Source organism: Abramis brama (assembly GCF_963993115.1).
Source record: "Abramis brama genome assembly, chromosome: 15".
NCBI classification, from domain to species: Eukaryota; Metazoa; Chordata; class Actinopteri; order Cypriniformes; family Leuciscidae; genus Abramis; species Abramis brama.
In genome coordinates, this window is record NC_139977.1 from 14,670,413 (window position 1) to 14,692,959 (window position 22,547).

The window sequence follows — 22,547 nt, forward strand, 5'->3', positions numbered from 1 at the left end:
ATGATGCGATGATTCGATTTTACAGCACTAAATATAATGTGTCCCCAATCTCTTGGGTTCTCATACAACTTTATCAGTAGGTGATTCAGTTTGTGATTGAAAAAAGGCTTATAAAGACACCTGCACTTCCATAGTAGCCTAATACTTGCTAATCCTCCTACTCCTCAAGTCACCATATAACCAGAGGTCTCACAATAGCAAGCCCCGAAAAAATGTTCAGTTCCTTTCTTTATAGAAAGTGTCTTAATCCGTGGTTGGTAATCAGTGGTTTAAATTGACCATTCAAACATTTTAACACGTTAACGCCCTACGTCATCACGGGCAGACCTCTGAATGGTGGTTTCTGAATAGCGTTTCAGATCTTAATTAGGACATTATAGGCTATTCTAGCCTATATTATTCATTGCTTTCAATGTTAGGTCAAAGATGCTATACATAGTCCCACGCTGGTCCAACGACATGCTGTTTTTCACTGATCAGATGACAAATCACCGTATACACCAAACTAATTGGATGAAGCTTAGTTCGAAGGAGTTAAACTAGTTTTTTTTTAAAGAAAGAAAAGTTTTTACGAATGGCATCGACTTAACAACTGCCTTTGACAAGAAAAAAGGACAGTAGGAAGCTGAGACAAGCGTAAGCCTCTTAATTTGCGTGAATAGTGAAAACAAGTTTGGGCATTAATGCCCAGATTACATGGACACCTATGGAGGTATTAAAGCTTTAAATTTTGCCTTTCTTCTCAGCAATTCCCATGGCGGCAGAGAACGAAGACCCTTGTTCTAATGAAGGTAACAGAAGGTAATAGAAATAATTTTAAAATAAATGTTTATTTTCTCGAATTCGTCCTCATACTATAGGCTACCTATATATTTGTTTGTTTCAAATACCTATAAAGATATTAAAAAAGCTCAATCAGATCAGCGAACTGTTGCCATAATTAAAAACAAACGCGATTGTTAGCCCAATCTCCATTAAATTAATGTACATTTTGTGGTTTCTGCAAGGTTGCTTAAAACGCTGTTTTGTGCAAACATTCTGTGATTTAAAAAAAAAATGTCTAATGTAATGCAAAGGGGGGAAAAGCATTTTAAAATGTCCATTACACTTAGGTCAGAAATTGAACAATAAGTCTTTATGTATTTTTTAACCTGTCCATTTATTGAATGCATTAAATACAGAAGAAATGTTAAGACAACACAAAGCATTTTCGATTCAGTTCATTTTATTTTCACATTATCTTAATATTTCCCTGGCTAATTCATCAATATAAGCATATGGTTATTTTATTTCCTTCCCTGAATTGTGGCTCATAAGTTTAATAAATATAAATAAAACTCATGGTATAATACATGGCAACCATAAAAAACTGTTTTAGTAGCCTACTATTCTGAGAACAGAGAGTGCAGCCTTTTTCAAAAAATACTAATACTTTATGTCTGATGTAGAATAAATACTTGTAGAATAAAACACTATTACAGAACAAACCTTGAAAAAGTGTCGGATGTGTAACAGTAACAGCAATTTGCTCAGATATAGCTGTTATTTTTGTTGTATCCATTTACAATTATGAAAACAGAATGAAAACCTAGATGGTTCATTCAACAACTGTTGAAAACAAAAACTTTCAGCACTCATCAACAACCAGCAATAAACAAAGAAAGAATTATTAGAAGGCTACAGTTCAACTTCCAGAGGCTAAAGAGACATGTGTCTATCTATAATAACTCTGTAGATATTAGTGCTTCTGCTTGACTTTGGTCTTTTGCCATATCTCAAGTGAGATGAGTCTCAGCACTCCTCTTTTCCAGCTATTCCTGCCGCGGTAATATGAGTCAGTTGAGCAGAATGCTCCTTCGCTTTGAGACGCAGTGCTGCTATGCTGGAAGTACGGAAGTCCACCGTCGGGGGGGACGGTAAGGGTGGTGAAGAGGAGAGAAGGTTGTTGGTGAGGTGGGAGCGTTGAATTGGACTCTCGATGGCAGGAAGGGGTATCCTTTGCAGTGCCATTGGACCTAAGCTTGTAAACAGTCTGTTGAGAAATTTAGAAACAGAATATTACAGTGTGAAACGGAACTTAATGGTTTTGTGTTGAACATGCAGATGAGGCTCACCTTCCAAAAGGGGGGCTCATGAAAGCGGGATGTCTAAACATGGCCGCCCCTAACAGAGCACTGAAGCCGTGAGGGGAAGCAGAGTTTGGGGGTGGCTGAGCCAGTCTTTGGAGGGGGCCAGGCCAAGCTGAATCAATAGCTGGATGCGGGTTTGGGACAAAAGGATTCCCACTCAGGTAATGACATAAGGACTGTGGAGCAGAGGGGGTTCCAGGATAGTGTAGGCTCAGAGTGTGCGACTGAACCCCCGCCTTTTCCCGTTTCCTCCATTTTGCACGTCGATTCTGGAACCATACCTTGAGAGGAAAACAATGCTTTTGTCAGTTACAAGTTATAAGTAAAAAAGAACAGTTTGAACGTTTGGTATAGAAATATTGTCCCAACCACCATGAAAGCACATCAAGCTATTGATGTGCTTTCATGTATATATATTTTTTTTCTGTGTGACATTGTAAAGCACATTGGTCAACTTGTGTTGTTTTAATTGTGCTATAAAGTTGCTATTACGGTTGCTATTGCTATTGTTCCCTTAGTCAAAGAAAAATTAAAGCTAGACCACAAGCTCAAATAGAATATTCTTGGATATCACAAGAAATGCAATGTTACAGAACTTTTTTTATTTCTGCATCTCATATCTGTGATAACACATGAGTCATGGCTGAGAATAACTGTACCTAAAAATTTAAATCCTGTCATTTACTCATGTCTTTCTAAAACTGAATGACTTTCCGTCTTCTGTAAAACAAAATGTGAAAAAAAATAATCTAAAAATGTCTTATTTTGTATTCTGAAGAAAAAAATAAAGTTGTGAAACAAACAACTATGAGGGTGAGTAAATGTCAATGATAAAATACATTTTTATTATAGAGCTAAATAAAGAGCTAAATAAAAGAACCTTAAATGTTTCTATATTCTTGGACATTTTTTATCTGACATAATAGCTTATCTAATTGCCCACTTCTCACTTAGATCTGCAGATCTAGATCTTAGTTGATTTTCAGTGTATTGAAATAAGCTTCTATACACAAATCCACAAGTCAGGTAGTGTAGGCTGTCTGTATGTTCAATATGAATCTTATATTTTCAATAGTTTGTCCCGTGAATTGTTGCCATTGTGTAGAATTGTACTTTAAAAATGCCAACAATATTTAGGACAGGCTATAAAGACGGTTACCTATAGAATTAAGAATCCAATTATGTGATTTTGTTAATGTTTCATGCTTTTTAAGTGGGCCCAGTCATGAAGAGTGAAAGAGAACAGGTTAATAAACTGAATGTTGAAAAAGGTGAGATGAATATGAAAGTGACTTACTTGCACCCGTGCTTCTGTAAGATCAAGTCTCATTGCTAATTCCTCCCTTTAATTACAGAGAGAGAGAGAGAGAGAGAGAGAGAGAGAGAGAGAGAGAGAGAGTTGTAGGTCGAGTTTTGATCTCTTATTTTTACTCACATTGACAATATGCTGAACTATATTTATTCGTTTACATTCTTGTGAGCAAATAATCTATTTATTTTAAACATTCCTTATTGAAACGGCTAGCCTAATGTGAATTTAGAGCCTGTATCGCAACGAAATATGAAATTTAAATTATGATTTATAATTAATGCCTAAGCTTTTTTTATTATTCTACTGAAAATGACTGTTGTGTTAAATGAAGATGTGACGGATAATGTAATTTAACCAATAATTCACTTTATTTTATTATTATGTATTATTGCATAACGTTAAAGCATTAAGGTCTAGCCTACATGTAAGGCAAATTATTTGCCAGGTGTTGCCGTTACCTTGTGAACACATCAGGGTAGTGTGTCTTTTGAAAAGCTCTTTCCAGCTCCTCAAGCTGATAGCTGGTAAATGTGGTCCGGTATCTCCTCTGTTTTCGTTTTAACATCCCATCTTCAGTGTCACTTCCCGCTGATAAAGTAGTTTCCTCACAATTCTTCAAATATGCGTCTCGTTCTTGCAGCCCCAAAAGATTCGGAGACACATTTGTCTCTCTTTTGGCTTCTTCCTCCTCCGGTCTTGGCGTGGGACTGGACGCGTTTTTGCAGGACTGTAGAGACGCATGTTCCTGATACGACCTAGCACGAGTGATGCTTAGAGAGGCTTCAGTAATTTGTATCTTTTCACAAGCTGTGTGTAGCAGTCTTGCCTCGTTTTCGTTTGTGTGAATGTCTATGGTGGAGGAGTCTGTCAACCCGGCGAAGGGGCGGCGGAGCTTCGGCGGCAGGTGCATGTCTGGTTGAAGGGACCACAAACTGTTCGGTGATGCTGTCAGTAAAAATAATGTATCTAAACTATTATCAATATGATTAATTAAGTTATAGATAAGAATATAATTTAATTACACTGGGAAGACTACATATATTTAATGTCCGTGCAGTTTAATTTAACATGATTTGTTCTTAATGAGTATAGGCTATTTAAGCTGCAGAAACTTTCAGTCATTTCAACTTAAATTACATTAAACTGACTCAAATTAGTTGAATCTTGTTTAACGTACAGCTAAAAAAAATATCAAAATTGCTTAACTTATTTTGATGAGTTAAAGCAACGTAAAAAACGTGTTGCCATGCATAATTTTTTTTACAGTGTACTTAATATGTAATTACTCTACTTGTAACAGGACATTGTTATTGTAATTAGGCTAATTGTAATACAATATTTGCTACACACTAATTAATTGTTATAGGCCTATTTCAAATCCACAGAAGTAAATTCTTATTTAAAGCAGAGGCTTCATCTCTTGAATATAATTGAGTTTAGAAATAATAATTCAGTTCACAAGACATGTGAAAACAACTAAAACATGAATGCATCATAATAAGCGACTTACCTTTAACTTTTAAGGAACTTTTCCTTCCCAGAATACTGTCGATGCAGTACGAGGACAACATGTGTGATTTATATTTGCAGTTTGTTTGGTCTGGATTTTCCCCCTCTGCTTCTTTGCTCATATCTCTGGCTTTAATGAAGGCTATACAGAAATCAAAAATCCATTGAGCGCGCGCGTCCCGGTGCTCTCGCTGACTGATCGCTGCAAAAGCTCGCGCACGCCGACCTTTGTACTGATGCTTCAGCTTCCAAAACTGATCTAGAGCATCTGATTGGTTCTCCGATAAAAGCCTCTGTCACAGGCTGTCCTTCAGTTTAAAGACACTTTCGCTTTATCTGGCCATTTACACATTTATCCAACACATTTCAGATTGAAATTGACTACTTAAGAATGTCATTAATAATAACACTAATAATAGCCTGGCCTAATAATAATAGCTAATAATAATAATAATAGGCTAATATTTAATAGCCTATTTTTATTATTGTTGTTGTTGTAGCCTATTATATTTAGGCTAATGTAACTTAAATGCAGGCCTATTAATATAGGCTAAAGAAAGAAAGAAAGAAAGAAAGAAATGAGAATGCTATTCCAAAGACACATTTTTAAATTAACATTATTGCATAGCTGGCTGTCATATTTTTTATAATTGTATTTATGATTTAGTGTGGAAATCAAGCGTGGCACGCGCTCAAGTGCGCCTTGAGCGCCATCTACTGCATGAAGCCAACACATTTACCTTTTTTAATTGAATAAAAAGTGAAAAAGGAGAAAATTATAAGTAAATAATTACAAATAATTGCCAAATTACAACGCTTTCTTATGTCCAAGGTCAATTTTAGTTAAAAGTTATAGCTTTTTTATATGTCTGAACACGAACTATTTGTGTCCGTTGTATGGTTAATTTAATCTCATATCTAAAATAAGTTTAAAAAAGTAAAAACAAACAAACAAACAAACAAACAACAACAACAACAACATGTCATTATATTTTCATGGTATCGGTGTTTACACGAGGACAGTTCTCATGGTCACGCACTCATGTTCACCATGGAAACAGTACACAACTTGGTAAAGCACAACAGAGCGGCTTAAGTGAAAATGGCAGCGGAAGAATCCGTCGACGGTCCATTTTACCTCGAAAAAGTTTTAATTCCAGAGGACTCCGAGGATGAATATACATACGACGAAGTGAGTGTCGACGACGAACTCAGCATAACTGAGGGGGAAGAGGACTTGGAAACTGCCGTTAAAGCAGCGCGGGATCAAACCAAATGCACAACACAGAGTGTCAGTTCAGCCAAACATCCAGTTCCAAAAATACCTGAAGTGGTGGACGACTTTCTCCGCAATTATCTGGTAAAAATGGGCATGAAAAGAACACTAGACTGCTTCCAGACAGAGTGGTTTGAGATGATACACAAAGGCTTAATTAAAACAGACCAAATGGAATTCGTACCTGATGCCTATACAAACAACCAGCTCCTGGAGAATGAGCTAAAAAACATACAAAGAGAGCGGGATAGCTATAAACAGGCTGCATTTGAAGCTGGAGAAACCATTGTAAAGCTCCAAAGAGAGAGAGACTTCCATAGGATGCAGCACAAGCGTCTTGTTCAAGAGAAGAACAGACTTATTGAGGACATAAAAAAGCTGAAGAAACACTATGCGTCCTACGAGCCTGCTCTTAGACAGCTAAACGATAAGTATCAGACAGCTGTGAGGCAGAAGATGCTGGTTAGTCTGGAGAGAGACAGAGCATTCAGCCAGGTTCAGAACCTAGACTCTCTACGTACCACGCATTCTTCCCCAGGAACTCGAACAGCTCTAAAAGCTGCAAACCCTCCACAGGAAAGAGAAAAACCCCAGAAAGGAGCACACCCGCCATGTGACAACATTGCATCATACGATGCTATAAAAGACCCCAACAAGAACACAAAACATCCTAAGGATTCGGAATTCCCAGCCAGCACTCGCGTCAATCCCTACTTGCCTCAAATCAAAGCTTTCTCTTCTGTCAACACCAAATCAGCCAACTTCTCTCTCTCAAAGTCTTTTAAAGCACACACAATGGCAGTAAGCTTCCTTGCTCTCCATCCCCGTAAAATGATAGTAGCCTCCTCAAGTGATGACCAGCTTTGGAGATTATGGGGAATACCAGAGGGAGAGATGATCATGACTGGCGAGGGTCACACTGATTGGCTGTCATCCTGTAGTTTCCATCCCAGTGGTGGTTACCTGGGTACCACAGGTGGGGACGCCACAGTGAAAATTTGGGACTTTGCCAAAGGTCGATGCATGCTCAGTTTGGAGGGACACATCCACGCCACCTGGGCCTGTTCCTTCCATTCCTGTGGCGATTTTGTGGCCTCTTGTTCTATGGATAACACTGCTAAAGTGTGGGACTTGAATAGCGAGCGTTGCCGCTGCACTCTGCGAGGACACGTCGACTCTGTGAACAGCATTTCTTTCCTGCCCTTCTCAAATATTCTACTAACCTGCTCGGCAGACAAGACCCTCTCTCTTTGGGATGCCCGCGCTGGATTGTGTGCCCAAACTTTCTACGGGCACAAGCATTCATGCAACCACGCAGCCTTCAATGCCACCGGTGACACAATTGCTTCGTGCGACTCTTTTGGGGTGGTCAAATTATGGGATGTGAGGAATGTGTCAGCAATGGTGTCCATAGACACTGGGCCTCATCCCAGCAATCAAGTGGCCTTCAGTCCAAATGGAAGAATGCTAGCAGTGGCGAGTAACGATGGCTCTGTGAAAACAGTAGAAGTGGCATCTTTACATATGTCTAGTCTAATGGCTCATGATGATGCCGTTCAGAGTGTCATTTTTGACCATAAAGGGGAATACATTCTATCTGCAGGCTCTGATGGTGCAATTCACATCTGGTCATAACAAAACATTTACAAGATTGAGAAATGGATAAATCTAAATTTAAATACATTCTGACATTCTTTGTTATTAATAAATATGCAAAGTAGCCCTATTTGTTTAAAAATAAAACAAAGTTTCCTGCACACAAAAGACAAGCTTCTAAATTCTGGGAGAATTTTATTATAAGCTTTAAATAACTGAATTAAACAGCTATTTAAAGCAAAAAGTGCATTGCAAGAAAATTTTCCCAAAATATTTAATTTGTTATAATTGAATACGATTTCATTTTTTTGTGCTTTGGCACTTTACATTGACAAGCATAAGGGAATATTTACTTTTGCATAATAACAGGCAACATTTTATTACATGTTCTTATTAAATTTGCATGTCTACACACTTTATAACTTGCTCTCAGTCTGTAATGACACATATTTTCCTCTTTCTTTTGTTATATTGTTTTCAATGTTTTAACTCAATCAATTAATACGATGTAAAACCCCTATAGCAAATAAAAATCTGATACAACTATTCAATTTGGTAGCTTAGACTTTTCTTTCTTCTTTTAGATAAAGTTTAACTGGATGACTAAAAAATTGCATATAGGGGCCAACCAGTTAACTGTATTGGAACTCAAGTTGAATTTATTTACATTTTTCATTTTTATATGCTATCAATGCGTTTTGTAAATATTGTGTGAGTTACTCGTTAACATTTACATATCGAATGAGAAAACAAGTGGTTAAAAGAGTCCAAGTGACTACAGTGGCTCAACCTTAAGTTTATCAAGCAACGAGAATACTTTTTGTGCGAAAAAAAAAAAAGAGTCACTTGGACTATTTTAACGATGTCTTTACTAACTTTTCTGGGATGGCAGATTTCGATTACCTAGCAGCCGATGAAGCAGTGAGACAGCTCTCAGATTTCATCAAAAATATCTTAATTTGTGTTCCGAAGATGAACGAAAGTCTTGCGGGGTTGGAACAACATGAGGATGAGTAATTATTGACAGAATTTTCATTTTTGGGTGAACTAACCTTTTAAGGACTTTGTGCTCCTGCTCTTTGGGGACACCGTTCATCACTGCCACCCCTTTAAAGGTTTAAACCAGGTTTGAGAGTCCCGAGTCCATTGGTCATTGTAGGTGTCATGTCATTTTAAGAGTATTTAAAAGTTTTCAGTGCAGCCTTTAATTTGAATTACTGTTATAGTTTGGTTGTGTAAGGCTGGAGGCCTACGCTGCTATTTCCATCCAATTATCTGAACAAAAAGGATGACAAGCGTAATTCAATTATTAATCTGACTCCATTAAAGTTGTTATTATTTAACCCATAAGAACTGATAGGAAAACATAGGAGAACGTTTAGATAACTAAAGTTTGTTATCACTATCAGTGATAAAAGGAAAGATTCTTGAAGCTTTTATAGAAAACTATACTATTCTGAAACAATTTTAAGTCATTTTCTCATATTGTTATCAATGTTTAAATTCAACCTATTAAAAATATAACCCCCTATTTTTGCGAATAAAAATCTGATATAACTATTCTCCTGGTCTTTGGGTGGCGCGAGTGTCCGAGCTGATGTGAAGCGAACGCCGGAAGTGCGTATCTACAAAAACACAGACACGCCCCCTCATGTTATGGCGCGTGCAGCGGACTGGAGAAGAATGATACATGCTGATAAGCATATTTATTCAAATCACTCGTCAAATATTGATTACAACGATATACTGGGCTTTATCTGCAACTGCAAGCTCGGATCAATGATTTAATATAAGAAAAAAATAGCTAAAAATCATTCACGAGACGGAATGTAATTTGACAGCACGCTCACGCAGCATCCTGTTGCTCATCATGTGTCTGTAGATACATAACAGCTGGCTTAAAATAGATTAAGTTTAAAAAAAAACAATATTTCTTTTGGTAGTTAAACCAAGTGTCACTTTTTCTCCGTCAATATGATGAAAAGCGTAGGAAAGCTTTTTGGGTTAAGGCGAAAATGCGCCCCCCCGAAGTCTCGCATTGATAAGAAAAAGACGCGCGTGAACCCCGTTGATGAAATGCTGGAAGACAGCGACGAGGGCTCTTACGGCAGCACGACCAGCGTCAGTTCAGGGAGCGAATACCAGAACTCCGAAGAGCAGTCCGGTTCCTCCGACAGCTCGTACCGAGCACGCGAGAGTGACGGGGATGACAGCAGCGACACGGACGAGAAACGCGCCGCGTCCCGTAGACCGAGGAAGAGACCCGCCTGCGCTCCTGTTGCGCTCGACGACAGTTCCAGCGATTCTAGCGCGTCCTCGAGCGACGTCGGCGGAGAGCCGCTCAGGAGAGCGTTGCAGAGAAAACGGCTCAGGCTGCCGGAGGACTCCGAGGACGAGGCTCTGCGGAAGAAGGAGAGAGAGGCAGAGGTAAAAGAAGCTGCTGCCAAGAGAAAAGAGAGAAAGAATAAACTCATGGAGCTGTCAAAGAGGAGAAAGTCAGGCACCCCGCGGCGCAGGCGCAGGACGTTGGTAAGTTGACCAGGAATGAGCAAGAAACAGTAGTTAGACATTCACGGGTTAAACCACCATAACCTCTTTAGTCCTAAAAAAAAAAAAAAACTCAACCATACAGGCTATTGTCAGACTCCTTGTCCATACAAGAATCTCACTAGATTATTACAATTAATGGCAAAAGGATTGTTTGGAAATGTAAAATGATATTTCCTACTGACACACTACAACAAAAGATATAAATAACTGGCTTAAACCATTTTTTGGGGGTGAAAATACTAATGTGCCTTTTGCACAATGCACATTAGACATTTGCACAGTACTGTAATTTGTTAAGAAAAAAAAAATGGTTCAGGAAAAATTCTTCTATAAAACTTCTATTCTATAGCATCACCAATTGTCCAATTCATGTAACTTTTTTTTATTCACTGAGTAGCTTCTATGCTAATTAAAATGTCTCACTCTAACCATTTATAATATCCACTGTCGACACTTTAATAATAATGTATCGTCTTCAATGATAATAGTAATGGTGACAAAAACAACAGCGTTGCTTTAAAAAGTATTGTTTAACTGGATAGCTTGTCTACTTTTTTCCTGCAGGGTTCAGAAGAAGAGGAAGAGGAAAAAGAGGAGATCAAGAAGGACAAAGTTGAAGAGCAAAGTAAAGCAGACGATACTGGTGATGAATCTAGTGTGGAAGAGAACGGCGGCCCTCTGGACAGCAGCGAGGAGGAAAAACTTGCTGATAGTAGTGACAGTCTGAAGGATTTTATTGTGGAGGAAGATGAACAGAAAAATGACAAAGAGCAGGGGGAAGAGGGGAAGGCCAATGACAAGGACTTTCTCTCTCACCTTCCACGCCAGTGTAAGACTATGTGGTTGTGGCTTTTGTTTTTTATTTGCAGTTTGGAAACATGTGTAGATGTGTCTTTAACATTTCATTTAAATGAATTATAAAATCTTGTTTCTATTCTCGTTACAGTTATCACAGGATCGCAGCTCACCCACTTTCAGGTGGTGGTCAAAGCCTTGCTGATCAATGTACTGGACTCAACTTTCCTCAGTTCACTTTACAGTATGTTCGTCAATTTATTCCTTCTCTTCTTAGCACTGGATATACGTGTGTGTGTGTGTGTGTGTGTATATATATATATATATATATATATATATATATATATATATATATAATATATTTGGTGCGTAATGGTTCAAATAAAATAAAATAAATGGTTAAAGTACATTAAAAAAAATCTTACAGACCCCAAACAATTTCACTTTGTATCGATGACTACAGGTGGTGAACGAACGAAGCGATACGCCCAGGAGATGAAATCATCATTGCTTCATTTTGATGAGCGATTGGTTCTTCCTCGCCTGGAGAACCTGAAGCAAAGGAGCCGCTGGAAAGAACGTTACAAAGTAAGATAAAAGCCCTTTTTCATGAAAAGATGTCACATTTCTATGTATAATTGCTTGCTTTACTATTATTCTCTTTAATATGAAGATTGAAAGTTATCGTGTAGTGTAGATTAATTTACATACTTTCATGTTTATTTATCGTTTTTATTTATGAAAAGGAAAGGGTAGAGTGTTATCCTAAATTGCGGGTTATGACGACAAGGATCCAGACGAAGGGATGTGAAGCCTGTGAGCTTCACAGAACGGGGCGCTTCACCGTGCGACTCTCTGGCCAGTTGTACCACAACAACACCCTGCAGGAGGACCAGTTCATGCCCGATGATGCCCAGGTTGTTTTCCATGCAACTCACTTGTATAATTTGGCCATAAATTGTCCAAAGATATATTTAGAATGCTTCTTGATCTAATGTTTATGTTAACAATTGCAGAGTTTCTTTGTTGGCTCTGTCTGTGCCAGTCGTACTGAGGTCTACCATGCCCTGAAGCACTTTAAATACCATCTGTTTGAGAGGTGTCGTACAGCATTAGAAGCTCAGAAGGAAATACAGGAAGGGGAAACAGGAGAGGATGACGAACCAGTTAAGGAGACAGTCAACAAGGTGTTTACCAAACTGCAGGATGGAGGCTGGATCAGTGAGGTGGGAATATGGAACCTGCTCTTTATGTGCCTTTAAAAGCTATTTGAAGGGATAGTTCACCCAAGGGCCACTGTCATGCAGAGTTCAGCTCCTATCCCAGTTACACACACCTGAACCAGCTAATCAAGGTCTTACAAGGCATTCTAGTAGAACTTCCAGGCAGGTGTGTTGAGGCAAGTTGTGCGTTGTCTCCAAGTTGGAGACAGTGGACCGAGTTTGGACACCCCTGACTCTGAGAGTCCTTGTAATGGCACTGAGTGGGTGCTGCTCGGCTGACGCTTGAAAAACCACACGCATCAATCATGACGGTAATCCGTACGAACCCAGTGGATGAATCAAAAGGTCTCATTCACTTATAATTCCATGGATTATTTCATATTTGTTAGCACAGGAGAACTTCTCACGAAATATCTCTTGACTAATTCACAACACGTGCGTACGCGCATGAGTTTGTTCTTAATCTCGTTCTATTGTTAGTGAATTTGGAGTATTCTAAATGAGCAGGTTAGTCATTTGCATAAAACACGCTCAAACCATCTCCATATCACCCCTTATTCACACTGCACACGTCTGCGGTGCATTACGGCTCCGACGAGGTTTTGCTCCGTCCTCCACACGGCTCTAACTCAGACCAGGAGCATTTCAGAACAGAAGGAACTGGGGTCGCCAGACCACAAGATTTGCCTGTCCGATGTTGTTTTTCTTGATTTTTTTACATGTTTTTGGGGTTCTACCATGGGTAAGTTGGCCGTGTGTTTTTCAACTTCAAGGATGAACCTCTAGTGCTCCATTTCTGGCCTCCTGCCAAGGATATAGTGATGTGAAATAAAGGCTTTCCGCACACCCTTTACTTTACAGCCTGTTGTCACTCTCGTCAAACATGTAGCTCTTGCCAGATCCTCAAGCAATGCCAAATATCATTCTCAAAACCAGTTCAAACACCTTTTATATAGACCCAGATTACAGACCTTTCATTAGCCAGCTGTAGTCTGCGTTATTCAGAGAAACCTCACAGCTGAAGCTATAACGCAGCTTTTCTTAATATATTTAAGATAAAAGGTAATCATTTGTTGGTGAAAATGTTCATAAACAGATTTCACACACAAATGTTTGCGTACGCATGCTTGATGAATGAGACCCAGTGTCTTCTGAAGTGAAACGATAGGTGTGTGTAAGAGAAACTTTTTAACTATAAAGCATTGCGTCCGGTCTACTGTTTGTACAAGGGATCGCGAGGGGGACATCGGTCATTTCACTTCGGATGACACTGGGGTTATATGAATGAACATCACGATCGCTGTGTGGGTGTTCAAGCGTCAACCAAAGCACCAATTCATTGCATTATATGGACTCACAGAGATTTATTATTTTCCTACAAATCTTCTTTGTGTTTATCTGAGGAAAGAAAGTCATATACACCAGGGATGGCATAAGGGTGAGTAAATGATGAGAGAATTCAAATTTTTGGGTGAACTATTCCTTTAAATGTGTATGAACACACTGATTTCTTTTTTCTTTCCATCCGTTTAGCAATACGAGAAGTTTCAGGAACATCTCAATTCTGCCGATTTCTTCCAGGAAGAAAAGCTGGACTGAAAGGATTGAACTTTTCCTAATGTCATCAATCTGCCCTTTTATTTTTGGCATCATAAAGCATGGCTAACTTTTGAGTTGTTAAAGTGTGTGCCCTGAAGATTTAGCATTATAATTTCATAATTTTATAATCGCACTGCTGTGTAAATTGCTTCTGCATGATTGAAACAAACTCAGTACAGAGTACACAATATTCAACATTTAAAAACAACATTACAAGCTGTAACCCAAAATGTAACAGTTTTGTCCAAATCCTGAGGATTTAAAAAAAAAAAAAAAAAAAATCTGTATTTTACCTGATCATTGTGCTCTCAAAGATATGTATGCTGTTTGTATGCTTTCATTTGCAAGTAATCTCCTCATATTAACACTTCTGTGTAAATGCATCTAAGCCATTTTACAGTGTTTCAGTGTTCTTCTAATAAACAAGATTCATAACCAGGTCCAGCTAAATGTCATGTTTTGCATCACAGAAACTATTTCTACTTTCAAATTTTACATTTTATTAGAAACAGCAGTCAAACAATGCATATAATAACACAATCTACAGGCTTGTGCTGAATCGCCATCCTCACAGGATGCCAAGCTTGTATTCGGTCATGATGTGAGGATCGCCCATCATCTCGCACTGGATAGGATCTGAGGGGGAAAAATGTTTACATATGACCAAGTATACTACACAAAAATTGTCCAAATCAACTAATACAACCAGCAATCGTCAGTATCATATTTTTATAAAACGGCTCATAAAACTTAGAGAGCGTGACGGGTAACGTGTCGAATGTTTCTTCGTACCATTGAGGATGTCCTCAAAGCCAATGGTGTCATCGCTACCTCTGAGGGTATCCAGGGCCAGATTTGAGCTGGGCAGGAAGGGCAAACGCTGAATCTGAACGAAGGCAAGTGCAACGTTTAAACACGATGAGCATAGGGTGTTTATGGTATAACTCACATGTGAGCAAGTGTCAAACAATACCTGTCTAGCCGCTCTGTACTCCATCTGTAGTTTGAGGGGTGCGTGGAGACCCTGGATGTTCCTTAGTGTGTTGAAATTCATCTTGTCCTGGTTAAGCTGAAACTGGTTTCACAGTACAAGCTGTTACACTTTGTTTAGAGGTGTCCTTGTTACAGTGTACTTACACGAATAAGTAAGGAGTAATTGGTAACTTATTTTTCAGTGTCTGTTACACATTTTACATGTAGTTCCTATAGTAAAAAAAACACTAGTTACGTAGAACTAAACCAAACCTTAACCCTAATTATATAGTAAGTACATGTAGTAAATTACTATTACTCAGTACTTAGTTGAGTAATTACACTGTAACAAAGACACCTTAAAATAAAGTGTAACCCACATATTTACTATAGGGTAAGTTGCTTGTAATTATGCATAATTTCCTGTTACTTTAGAAAGTACATGTAATGTGTAACAAAGACGATGTAAAATGAAGTGTTGCCCTGGCTGGTTATAAATCAATCATGATTAACTGTCACAATTTAATTCAGTTTTGTTCAGGCCACTTACAGTGTAAGCCTAAATTAATGTGTGTTTTTTTTTTATTTCTTGGAATCATATATAATAAAAAATTAAATGTTAAATTGTAATATAACAATGCAGTATGATTAAACGCACAAACCTTCATTGTGTATGAAGGAATACATTTGGCTGTACTTTACAACAGTGTTTTCATATTCTTTGGCAAAATGTGATGAAATTATTGCGGTTATTTCATCAAATAACCATGATTAGATGATTAAACAATCGTGACAAGCCTACATGTAATTTGGAATAATACATTCCAACACTAATAAGCATTGGTGGATTGAATACTCACTTATCGAGCTAATGACCATTTTAAACGTTTCAGAGGCTTACTATGGTAATGCATATTGGCAATGTACTACTTTTCTACTTACATTTTTCTCAGAGAGCTCCAATGGATGACTCGGTAGAAGCTCATTTTTTACACTAGAGAACCTGCGATCACAGAAAAATGAAATCTTTAGAATATAAATACGCATAAAGAAATATTTCCATGTTTATAAGGGCAGAACTCACCCCCTGCGCAGAGAGTCTTGGACCCCATAAGGACCAGCCTGTGGACACAGACCCGTGACAGGAACACTGTCCTTCAGCTGAGAGCGCAGGCCACGAGTATTCTGCAGAAACACACAGTGTTATTATTATAGAATCATGCAGAAAAGAAACCTGATGTGGAAATTCAGAAAAAAAGTGGCCTGAATGAGTGTTTGACAGTTACCACGCTACATTAAGGTTGTCAGCCTTAACAGAAAAGGCTAATACAAAGTGAAAGTAAGGCCATGACACATCACAATTCATTTAGAAGCTAACAACTTAGTGGCAAAATTAATTCTGATATTATTAATTTCTGATTTAATAAATAATAAAATGTCGAGACTTTTAAAAGGAAATTATGCCCGAGTAATCTTCCCTTGAATATAAATAAACAAACACGAACCATTGTGCTATGCTATACTAGCTAACTAGCTAGCTTGAACGCCTGCACAACACAGACAAGTGCTTTATTAACAGCAAATGCACACTTTCACACTGTATATAAAGCAAGGAAATAACACACACCATAACCTTATTAAATGAAACAAAATTAAATCAATAACGAAATAACAAAATGGAGCTCCACATTACCATCTTCTAGCGACTTAAGTCTTGACGATTATCAGCATAAATGCACTTCCTGTCAATCTCCGGAAATACTTTTATCATGTGATTGCGGCAATATGTTTGGTCGTTGTTTAATACATGGTTATTGTTATGTTATTGTTTATGACAACATATATATTAGGGCAATATTTATTTAGAAATGTATATATTAAACATATTTTGTAAACTGCGAAAACCTGATTCTAGTGCAATGGGTGATGTTTAAGTATGTAACCGTGCATTGCTGTGGTACGAATGGGGGTATAGCTCAGTGGTAGAGCATTTGACTGCAGATCAAGAGGTCCCCGGTTCAAATCCGGGTGCCCCCTCACGTTAGACACTTTTTATGTTTTTTTGGTATAGCAAGTAAACAGAATGTGTATAATACATTTGTCGACATAAAATTATGCCCTCAACGAAAGCCAGACAAAAGACAGAGCTGAGCAGTGGCGCCTGCCGTGTGCATCAATGTGACTGACCCGAGATCAGCTGTTTGAAGACACCTTTTCAGTTTTGTTTTTTTTAAGAGTCGGATCTGTGCATGATATTGACTCAACTCGATCTGTTAGCGTGTTTGGTCAGACTTATCAAAGTTCCACAATGTGAAAAGGGATGTTTCTTAGAATCTTATCACGGATTTATTTTCACCCTCACTTGAATGCCTACGCAGTCCAAAAAACAAAAGAATACAACATTATTAATGTTATAGATGCTGTTGATATAAGACCACTTCATTTTTTTGTAAATCCAACGTATAAACTCTATGGGACATCATCATTTATAAATGAAGTGAAGAAAATTACATTTAAAATATAATAATAATAATAATAATAATAATGTTCAACAAAACAAAAACACATTTTAGTAATATTATATGACATCCCCTTCAGCCAGTAAAATTAACATCTATATTTGCAATGTGCCTGACATTTTTAGCAACAAGGAAGTTAAGACATTTGCTTATTAGGTCACATGCTGTCAAGGAACCACAGTGAGTTCATTTCAGACTAAAAAATCCATATAAATTCCATTACATTTTTTTTTTTATTGTACATCTAAATGTGTTTTTGTTCATTTCTTTCTGTGTACATATTGTCTGTGTATCTGGCACTATTGTTCAGTACTGGCAGGCAGTATAATAGCCTTTTTGCCTGTGTTTTAGATTGATGTATAAGTTTTATAGAAGACAGAGAGTGAAAGCTGTACCCTTTCCAGAAAGTATTGTGCATCAGAAAAATGACTGAGGTCGCAGTAAGAAAGGAAGAAGATGAGGATCAAGGAGGATAGAAGCAGTGAGGGTGATGGCAGAGATGAAGAATGTATAAGTCATAGATTGTTGTGGAAGTCTTTCAAATGACTGGGAATATTGACTTTGTCAAAGTAGAAATTAAATTGAATAAATTTGAACTATATGCATGTGCTTTTTTTGTTAAAAAAAAAAGAAGCTGATCACTGACTCTATCGGTGTTAAGAGGAACAACACACAGATTGTGTTAAAAGTATGTCATTTTACAGTTAATTAATTGCAATTACCATTGCCCATGACATTGACTAGAGTCAAACATGTGGTCACGAGGCAATCATTTTCACTTTTTGCAGTGGACCCAGGAAACAGAGGTTTTGCAGTGGACCCAGGAAACAGAGGTTTTGACTAGAGTTAAAAAAGGAGATTAACGCCCCTCGCCCACACACTTTTAACAAGACACTTGTTGTGCAAATCAAAATTCTATCATTTGTTGTATAAATCTATCAAATTATCAAATATATTTTTTGATAAAATCAGGAACAATGTCTCATGATGCCCAAGGTAAGACTGATTTCATTTCTTGCATAAAATTTGATTCCAATCCAATATTTATATGTATATTTTAGATCTTTTATGTTTTTTTGACATAAAACAGAGCTGCATAAGGTAATATTCAGAGCAACATTAATTTAATTTAATTTTTGCCCAAATGAATGTTTCTGGCATTGAAGAAAATGCAACGGTTGAGAAGAATTGCTCAGGCAAAGATCCTCTCATCAGTATTGCTATAGCAATGTGGATCGCTGTCATTGCATCAGTGTTTTTTCTCTATCTGTACTGGAGACACATTCATCTTAAACCAAGGTATTATTCATTTGCTTCATTTGTTTTACATTGCCATCAAGAAGAATTCCAGTCATATAAAGATGTTTCAGCATTTACATATCATCCTAATTTTCCAGTTTCCATGTTTCATGCCGACCTAATGCAGAGATGCAAGAGACCGATTTACATTCCGGAAAAACTACTGATCTTAGAGTCGAAAAAGGCAAGCAATAATATTGCATAAGTTAATAATGGTCATTAAAAGTATATTTCAAAGTGTAATTTTATGCTGCATGTTGTTAAACAGTTAGCTTGTTTTTAGTCTGTTATATTTTATTTCATTTAAGTTATAAAATGTAATTGTTTCGTGGTGTATTTTGTTTTATGTGTCACAGATCTTGAACAAAGCAAAACAGAACAGTATGAATCTCTTAAAGGACGTACCAACCGAAATGAGGGTAAGCGCACATAATCTGAGATAAATAACCCGATAGAGCAAATACAAAGACGAGCTGTCTATCTGGCACCTTTAGATGCATTTTGTACATTTGCATCTGCACACTGGTCTCAAATCTCCCACATCAAAGATAAAATAAACCAAAGGTCTTGACACGTTTGCTAGCAGTGTTTCCTGAGGAAGTCAGCCCACTAAAGTTGCCATGTTCGAAATGATGCTGGTATGTCTGACAAATAAATGTCTTTTCTCCATTTTAAAGATTACCAGAGTCTGTACACAAAACAACAGGAGCCCGGTTTAGAAAAGGAGGATTCTATCCATGCCAAAGACATTTAACTTGAAAGAACTCAAAGGAATAATACACACAATAACACTGTTCTGGACACAACAAATGGAAGGAGAAGAGGGATTTGGAAAAGTGGGTGTATAAGAAGACAATAAATGAGAACAGAGCCAGAGACTGAAGCAGTTTAATGTCCCAACACACTCCACCAAATGGTGGATTCAGGTCGATGTCATTCTGATTAATAACAACAATAACAAACACAAAGAATAATACAAAACCATTTACATGACATCCTAGTTTTGTACTGAAATACTGCAAATATATATAGAGAGATTTCTTTACAGAGAGTATAAACAGGAAAAAAAAATAAGAAACAGGTGCTACATGACCATTAACTAACAGGTGCTACATGAGCATTAACTACCCTGTTTACATCTGGTATTAAGATGCGTTTTGGGCGATCAGATCAAGTGGACGACGCTAAGGTGTAAATGCAGTCTAAAACGTTTCGAGTTTGTCCACATTCGACCACTTCCAGAGGTAGTCGAAACGCATTCGACCGGATTGCTTTTGTAGTGTAAACAATCATGTGGTCGGATGTGTTCAAACAGCCACAAAAGGACCCAATTTTGGTTTGAAGACGAAAAGCGTACCAAGCACAATGTTCTCGCACCATTCCTTATTTCTAACACGCTCCTATGGCAAGCCGTTTTAACTTTTATTAATTTCCAGGATATGAATCCTTGATATCAACAATTCAATTTTCACTAGTTAAAATGATAGTTACTGATATAAGGAATTAGACTTCTACTAGTAACAATGGCTATTTTTGATATCAGAAATTACATTTCCACTAGTAACAATGCTAATTCTTGATATCCACAATTAAATTTCAACTAGTAAAAACTATAATTCTTGATATCTGTAATTGTATTTTCACTAGTGAAATGTCACCATAGGCTGCCATTCAAAATCCATTGTTGATATCAAGAATTGATTTCTTACTAGTTGAAATTCCAGTTTCACATATCAGAAATACAATTCTTACTAGTAAAAACATTTATTTTTGATATCAAGAATTCAATTGTCACTAGTTGAAATGTCTATTCTTGATATCAACAATTGAATTGCTACTAGTAACAATTTTCATTTTTGATATCAATAATTCAATTTTCACTAGTGACAATGTTAATTTCTGATATCATGAATGTGATTGTTACTAGTAAGAAAGCCATTTTAGATATCTGAAATTATATTGATATCAGAAATACATTTTCAGATATCAAAAATTTAAATTTTTAATAGTAGCAATTCAATTGTTGATATCAAGAATAGACATTTCAACTAGTGACAATTGAATTCTTGATATCAGTAATTCGCATTTTTACTAATAACAATGTTTCTACTAGTAAGAAATCAATTCTTGATATCAACAATTGATTTTGAATGGCAGCCTATGGTGACATTTCACTAGTGAAAATATTATTACAGATATCAACAATTAAATTGTTGATATCAACAATTCAATTGTTGATATCAAAAATGTAATTCTTGATATCAACAATTCATATCCTGGAAATGAATAAAAGTTAAAACGGCTTGCCATACGCTCACCGCATTCTGCGTGGTCTTGCGGTCCGTCCGCTCTGGACGAGTTCATGTAAATTGCGCGGCTTATTTTGTCCATTAGATCGAAAGATCTGGAAAAAAAACCCACCGCCCATTAACCCTCCCCTCGAAGAAACCAAGACAGAAGTGGTTGAAAGTGGACAAAAGAGACGGATTAAAACACCGGGTGTAAATGGGAATGTGTCTCCCTAATGCATCTTAACAGCAGGAGTAAACAGGGCCCAAGATTATCAGTTAAACTCTCTTCTCAAGGCGTCGTATCAATGATTTTACATGCTGAAGAGTCGTCCCCTTCTATACTTCCCCCCTTTATTTTCGCATTAAGGAGACCTGAGTTAATTTGTGATATAATACATGTGAGTTTTTTTTTAGTAAGGGAAGGAGCAGTTGCATATTAGATATAGTATCACATAACTTCCTTCAGTGGCATTCATGTGGGTGCTCAAGTGCCCGTGGGCATCTCAGATCAACATGCGCTGAGATAGAGTTTCAAAGAGCTTTTTTAAAGAGCTTATTACATTCAAATGCGAATAAAAGGGCTCAAGGGTCTGTTCCTGTGGATACTATCGTGAAGATTGTCAATAGGGGAGCCATGCATGAAGCATCTTTACTGTGTCTTTTAAAATGTTCTTGAAATATCCAAGTACAGAGTTCGTTTTCAAAGCTCTAAAGCCCTCTGCCTGCGTTCGCAAGTACCCAAGCGAAGCCTCGAATTTCCAAGCATGTGCAAAACCATGCAACGGCGGCATTAAACTGAGGGCTCCACAAACCAGCGTTGTGTGTCTTTAATAGGGGCCACTGATATCTCCTCATCTGCTTTTCTGAGCTCACAATATAGAAAGAGTGAAAGTGACAAAAGCAGGGTCTATCTAAAGCACGACTCTTGCACTGACAGCACTACGTTAATTGAGGTCTTTCTGTTGTGTGTGAAGATTGCTCCGTTTGCTCAAGTTGAATAACGACCTTGAATATTCTGAGCTTAAATTGATTCTAAAGGTGTATTAGAACAGCAAACAACATCCATCTGCTAATATACGGATATGCTCCTAGTACGTTTGAAGCTAAATTTACTTTTTGAACATAAATGTGACCTCCTAAAGGGAACATCTCTACTGTCTACATATTAGTCATACAAGAATTAGGTCACTGTACATCGATACTTGTTATCAAAATATATCACACATTGCGATTCAACTGCGATATACATCTTATTGCACAACATTTTGGTTTGTGCAATAAGATGGAAATAAGAGATTAATAAGAAAATTTGAGATGCTCTGACTTCTGATTCTGAGGTTGTACAGAGTCCAGGGTTATTAGATGTTACTCAGTCACACAGTTGTTGGATTTCGAGTTATTGTTCCTTCAAAAATGGATCCTATTTCAGCAATATCACTCAACCAATAGAGCTGTACTTTAGCGTGTGTGATACTGC

The 22,547-nt window shown here is 37.4% G+C and overlaps 5 protein-coding genes across 6 annotated transcripts; 3 read left to right on the forward strand and 2 right to left on the reverse strand.

The window, feature by feature from the left end:
- Nucleotides 1–1,148: 1,148 nt before the first annotated feature.
- Nucleotides 1,149–5,458, reverse strand: arxb (aristaless related homeobox b). 2 transcript variants are annotated; one of them, XM_084138036.1, is made up of 5 exons: nucleotides 4,952–5,212; nucleotides 3,900–4,386; nucleotides 3,427–3,472; nucleotides 2,115–2,410; nucleotides 1,149–2,032 (listed from the first exon to the last, which is right to left on the reverse strand). In XM_084138036.1, exons 1-5 carry the CDS (start codon nucleotides 5,070–5,072, stop codon nucleotides 1,792–1,794), a joined length of 1,191 nt encoding a protein of 396 aa, XP_083994162.1. In that variant the 5' UTR covers nucleotides 5,073–5,212; the 3' UTR covers nucleotides 1,149–1,791. The 2 variants fall into 2 exon arrangements, with proteins under 2 accessions (XP_083994162.1, XP_083994163.1); XM_084138037.1 differs by having other exon boundaries at nucleotides 1,213–2,032; nucleotides 3,900–4,353; nucleotides 4,952–5,458.
- A 471-nt stretch (nucleotides 5,459–5,929) lies between these two features.
- spag16 (sperm associated antigen 16) lies at nucleotides 5,930–8,161 on the forward strand. The gene has a single exon (XM_084138034.1). It carries the CDS (start codon nucleotides 6,053–6,055, stop codon nucleotides 7,859–7,861), a length of 1,809 nt encoding a protein of 602 aa, XP_083994160.1. The 5' UTR covers nucleotides 5,930–6,052; the 3' UTR covers nucleotides 7,862–8,161.
- A 182-nt stretch (nucleotides 8,162–8,343) lies between these two features.
- On the forward strand, nucleotides 8,344–14,429 carry ccdc82 (coiled-coil domain containing 82). Its single transcript, XM_084138035.1, has 7 exons — nucleotides 8,344–10,351; nucleotides 10,937–11,201; nucleotides 11,319–11,411; nucleotides 11,631–11,755; nucleotides 11,914–12,084; nucleotides 12,184–12,393; nucleotides 13,924–14,429. Exons 1-7 carry the CDS (start codon nucleotides 9,797–9,799, stop codon nucleotides 13,987–13,989), a joined length of 1,485 nt encoding a protein of 494 aa, XP_083994161.1. The 5' UTR covers nucleotides 8,344–9,796; the 3' UTR covers nucleotides 13,990–14,429.
- A 36-nt stretch (nucleotides 14,430–14,465) lies between these two features.
- Nucleotides 14,466–16,723, reverse strand: pomp (proteasome maturation protein). Its single transcript, XM_084138038.1, has 6 exons — nucleotides 16,655–16,723; nucleotides 16,046–16,146; nucleotides 15,904–15,964; nucleotides 14,963–15,064; nucleotides 14,782–14,875; nucleotides 14,466–14,625 (listed from the first exon to the last, which is right to left on the reverse strand). Exons 1-6 carry the CDS (start codon nucleotides 16,655–16,657, stop codon nucleotides 14,558–14,560), a joined length of 429 nt encoding a protein of 142 aa, XP_083994164.1. The 5' UTR covers nucleotides 16,658–16,723; the 3' UTR covers nucleotides 14,466–14,557.
- A 1,632-nt stretch (nucleotides 16,724–18,355) lies between these two features.
- On the forward strand, nucleotides 18,356–19,834 carry LOC311098185 (uncharacterized protein). Its single transcript, XM_084138263.1, has 5 exons — nucleotides 18,356–18,476; nucleotides 18,647–18,779; nucleotides 18,878–18,963; nucleotides 19,136–19,198; nucleotides 19,457–19,834. Exons 1-5 carry the CDS (start codon nucleotides 18,458–18,460, stop codon nucleotides 19,531–19,533), a joined length of 378 nt encoding a protein of 125 aa, XP_083994389.1. The 5' UTR covers nucleotides 18,356–18,457; the 3' UTR covers nucleotides 19,534–19,834.
- The last annotated feature ends 2,713 nt before the right edge of the window (nucleotides 19,835–22,547 follow it).

What these genes read in the sequence shown, in the direction of transcription:
- pomp (XM_084138038.1), bottom strand. An exon ending in TGGAGCTCTCTGAGAAAAAT is followed by an intron (nt 15,065 to 15,903) that starts GTAAGTAGAAAA and finishes CTGTGAAACCAG; the next exon opens with TTTCAGCTTAACCAGGACAA. An exon ending in AGTACAGAGCGGCTAGACAG is followed by an intron (nt 14,876 to 14,962) that starts GTATTGTTTGAC and finishes GCCTTCGTTCAG; the next exon opens with ATTCAGCGTTTGCCCTTCCT.
- arxb (XM_084138036.1), bottom strand. Translation starts at nt 5,072, where the DNA reads ATGAGCAAAGAAGCAGAGGGGGAAAATCCAGACCAAACAAACTGCAAA. An exon ending in AAGTTCCTTAAAAGTTAAAG is followed by an intron (nt 4,387 to 4,951) that starts GTAAGTCGCTTA and finishes TTTTACTGACAG; the next exon opens with CATCACCGAACAGTTTGTGG. An exon ending in TACCCTGATGTGTTCACAAG is followed by an intron (nt 3,473 to 3,899) that starts GTAACGGCAACA and finishes CTGTAATTAAAG; the next exon opens with GGAGGAATTAGCAATGAGAC.
- spag16 (XM_084138034.1), top strand. Translation starts at nt 6,053, where the DNA reads ATGGCAGCGGAAGAATCCGTCGACGGTCCATTTTACCTCGAAAAAGTT.
- LOC311098185 (XM_084138263.1), top strand. An exon ending in CACATTCATCTTAAACCAAG is followed by an intron (nt 18,780 to 18,877) that starts GTATTATTCATT and finishes CTAATTTTCCAG; the next exon opens with TTTCCATGTTTCATGCCGAC. An exon ending in ACGTACCAACCGAAATGAGG is followed by an intron (nt 19,199 to 19,456) that starts GTAAGCGCACAT and finishes TCCATTTTAAAG; the next exon opens with ATTACCAGAGTCTGTACACA.
- ccdc82 (XM_084138035.1), top strand. Translation starts at nt 9,797, where the DNA reads ATGATGAAAAGCGTAGGAAAGCTTTTTGGGTTAAGGCGAAAATGCGCC. An exon ending in TTTCCTCAGTTCACTTTACA is followed by an intron (nt 11,412 to 11,630) that starts GTATGTTCGTCA and finishes CGATGACTACAG; the next exon opens with GTGGTGAACGAACGAAGCGA. An exon ending in GCTGGAAAGAACGTTACAAA is followed by an intron (nt 11,756 to 11,913) that starts GTAAGATAAAAG and finishes ATTTATGAAAAG; the next exon opens with GAAAGGGTAGAGTGTTATCC.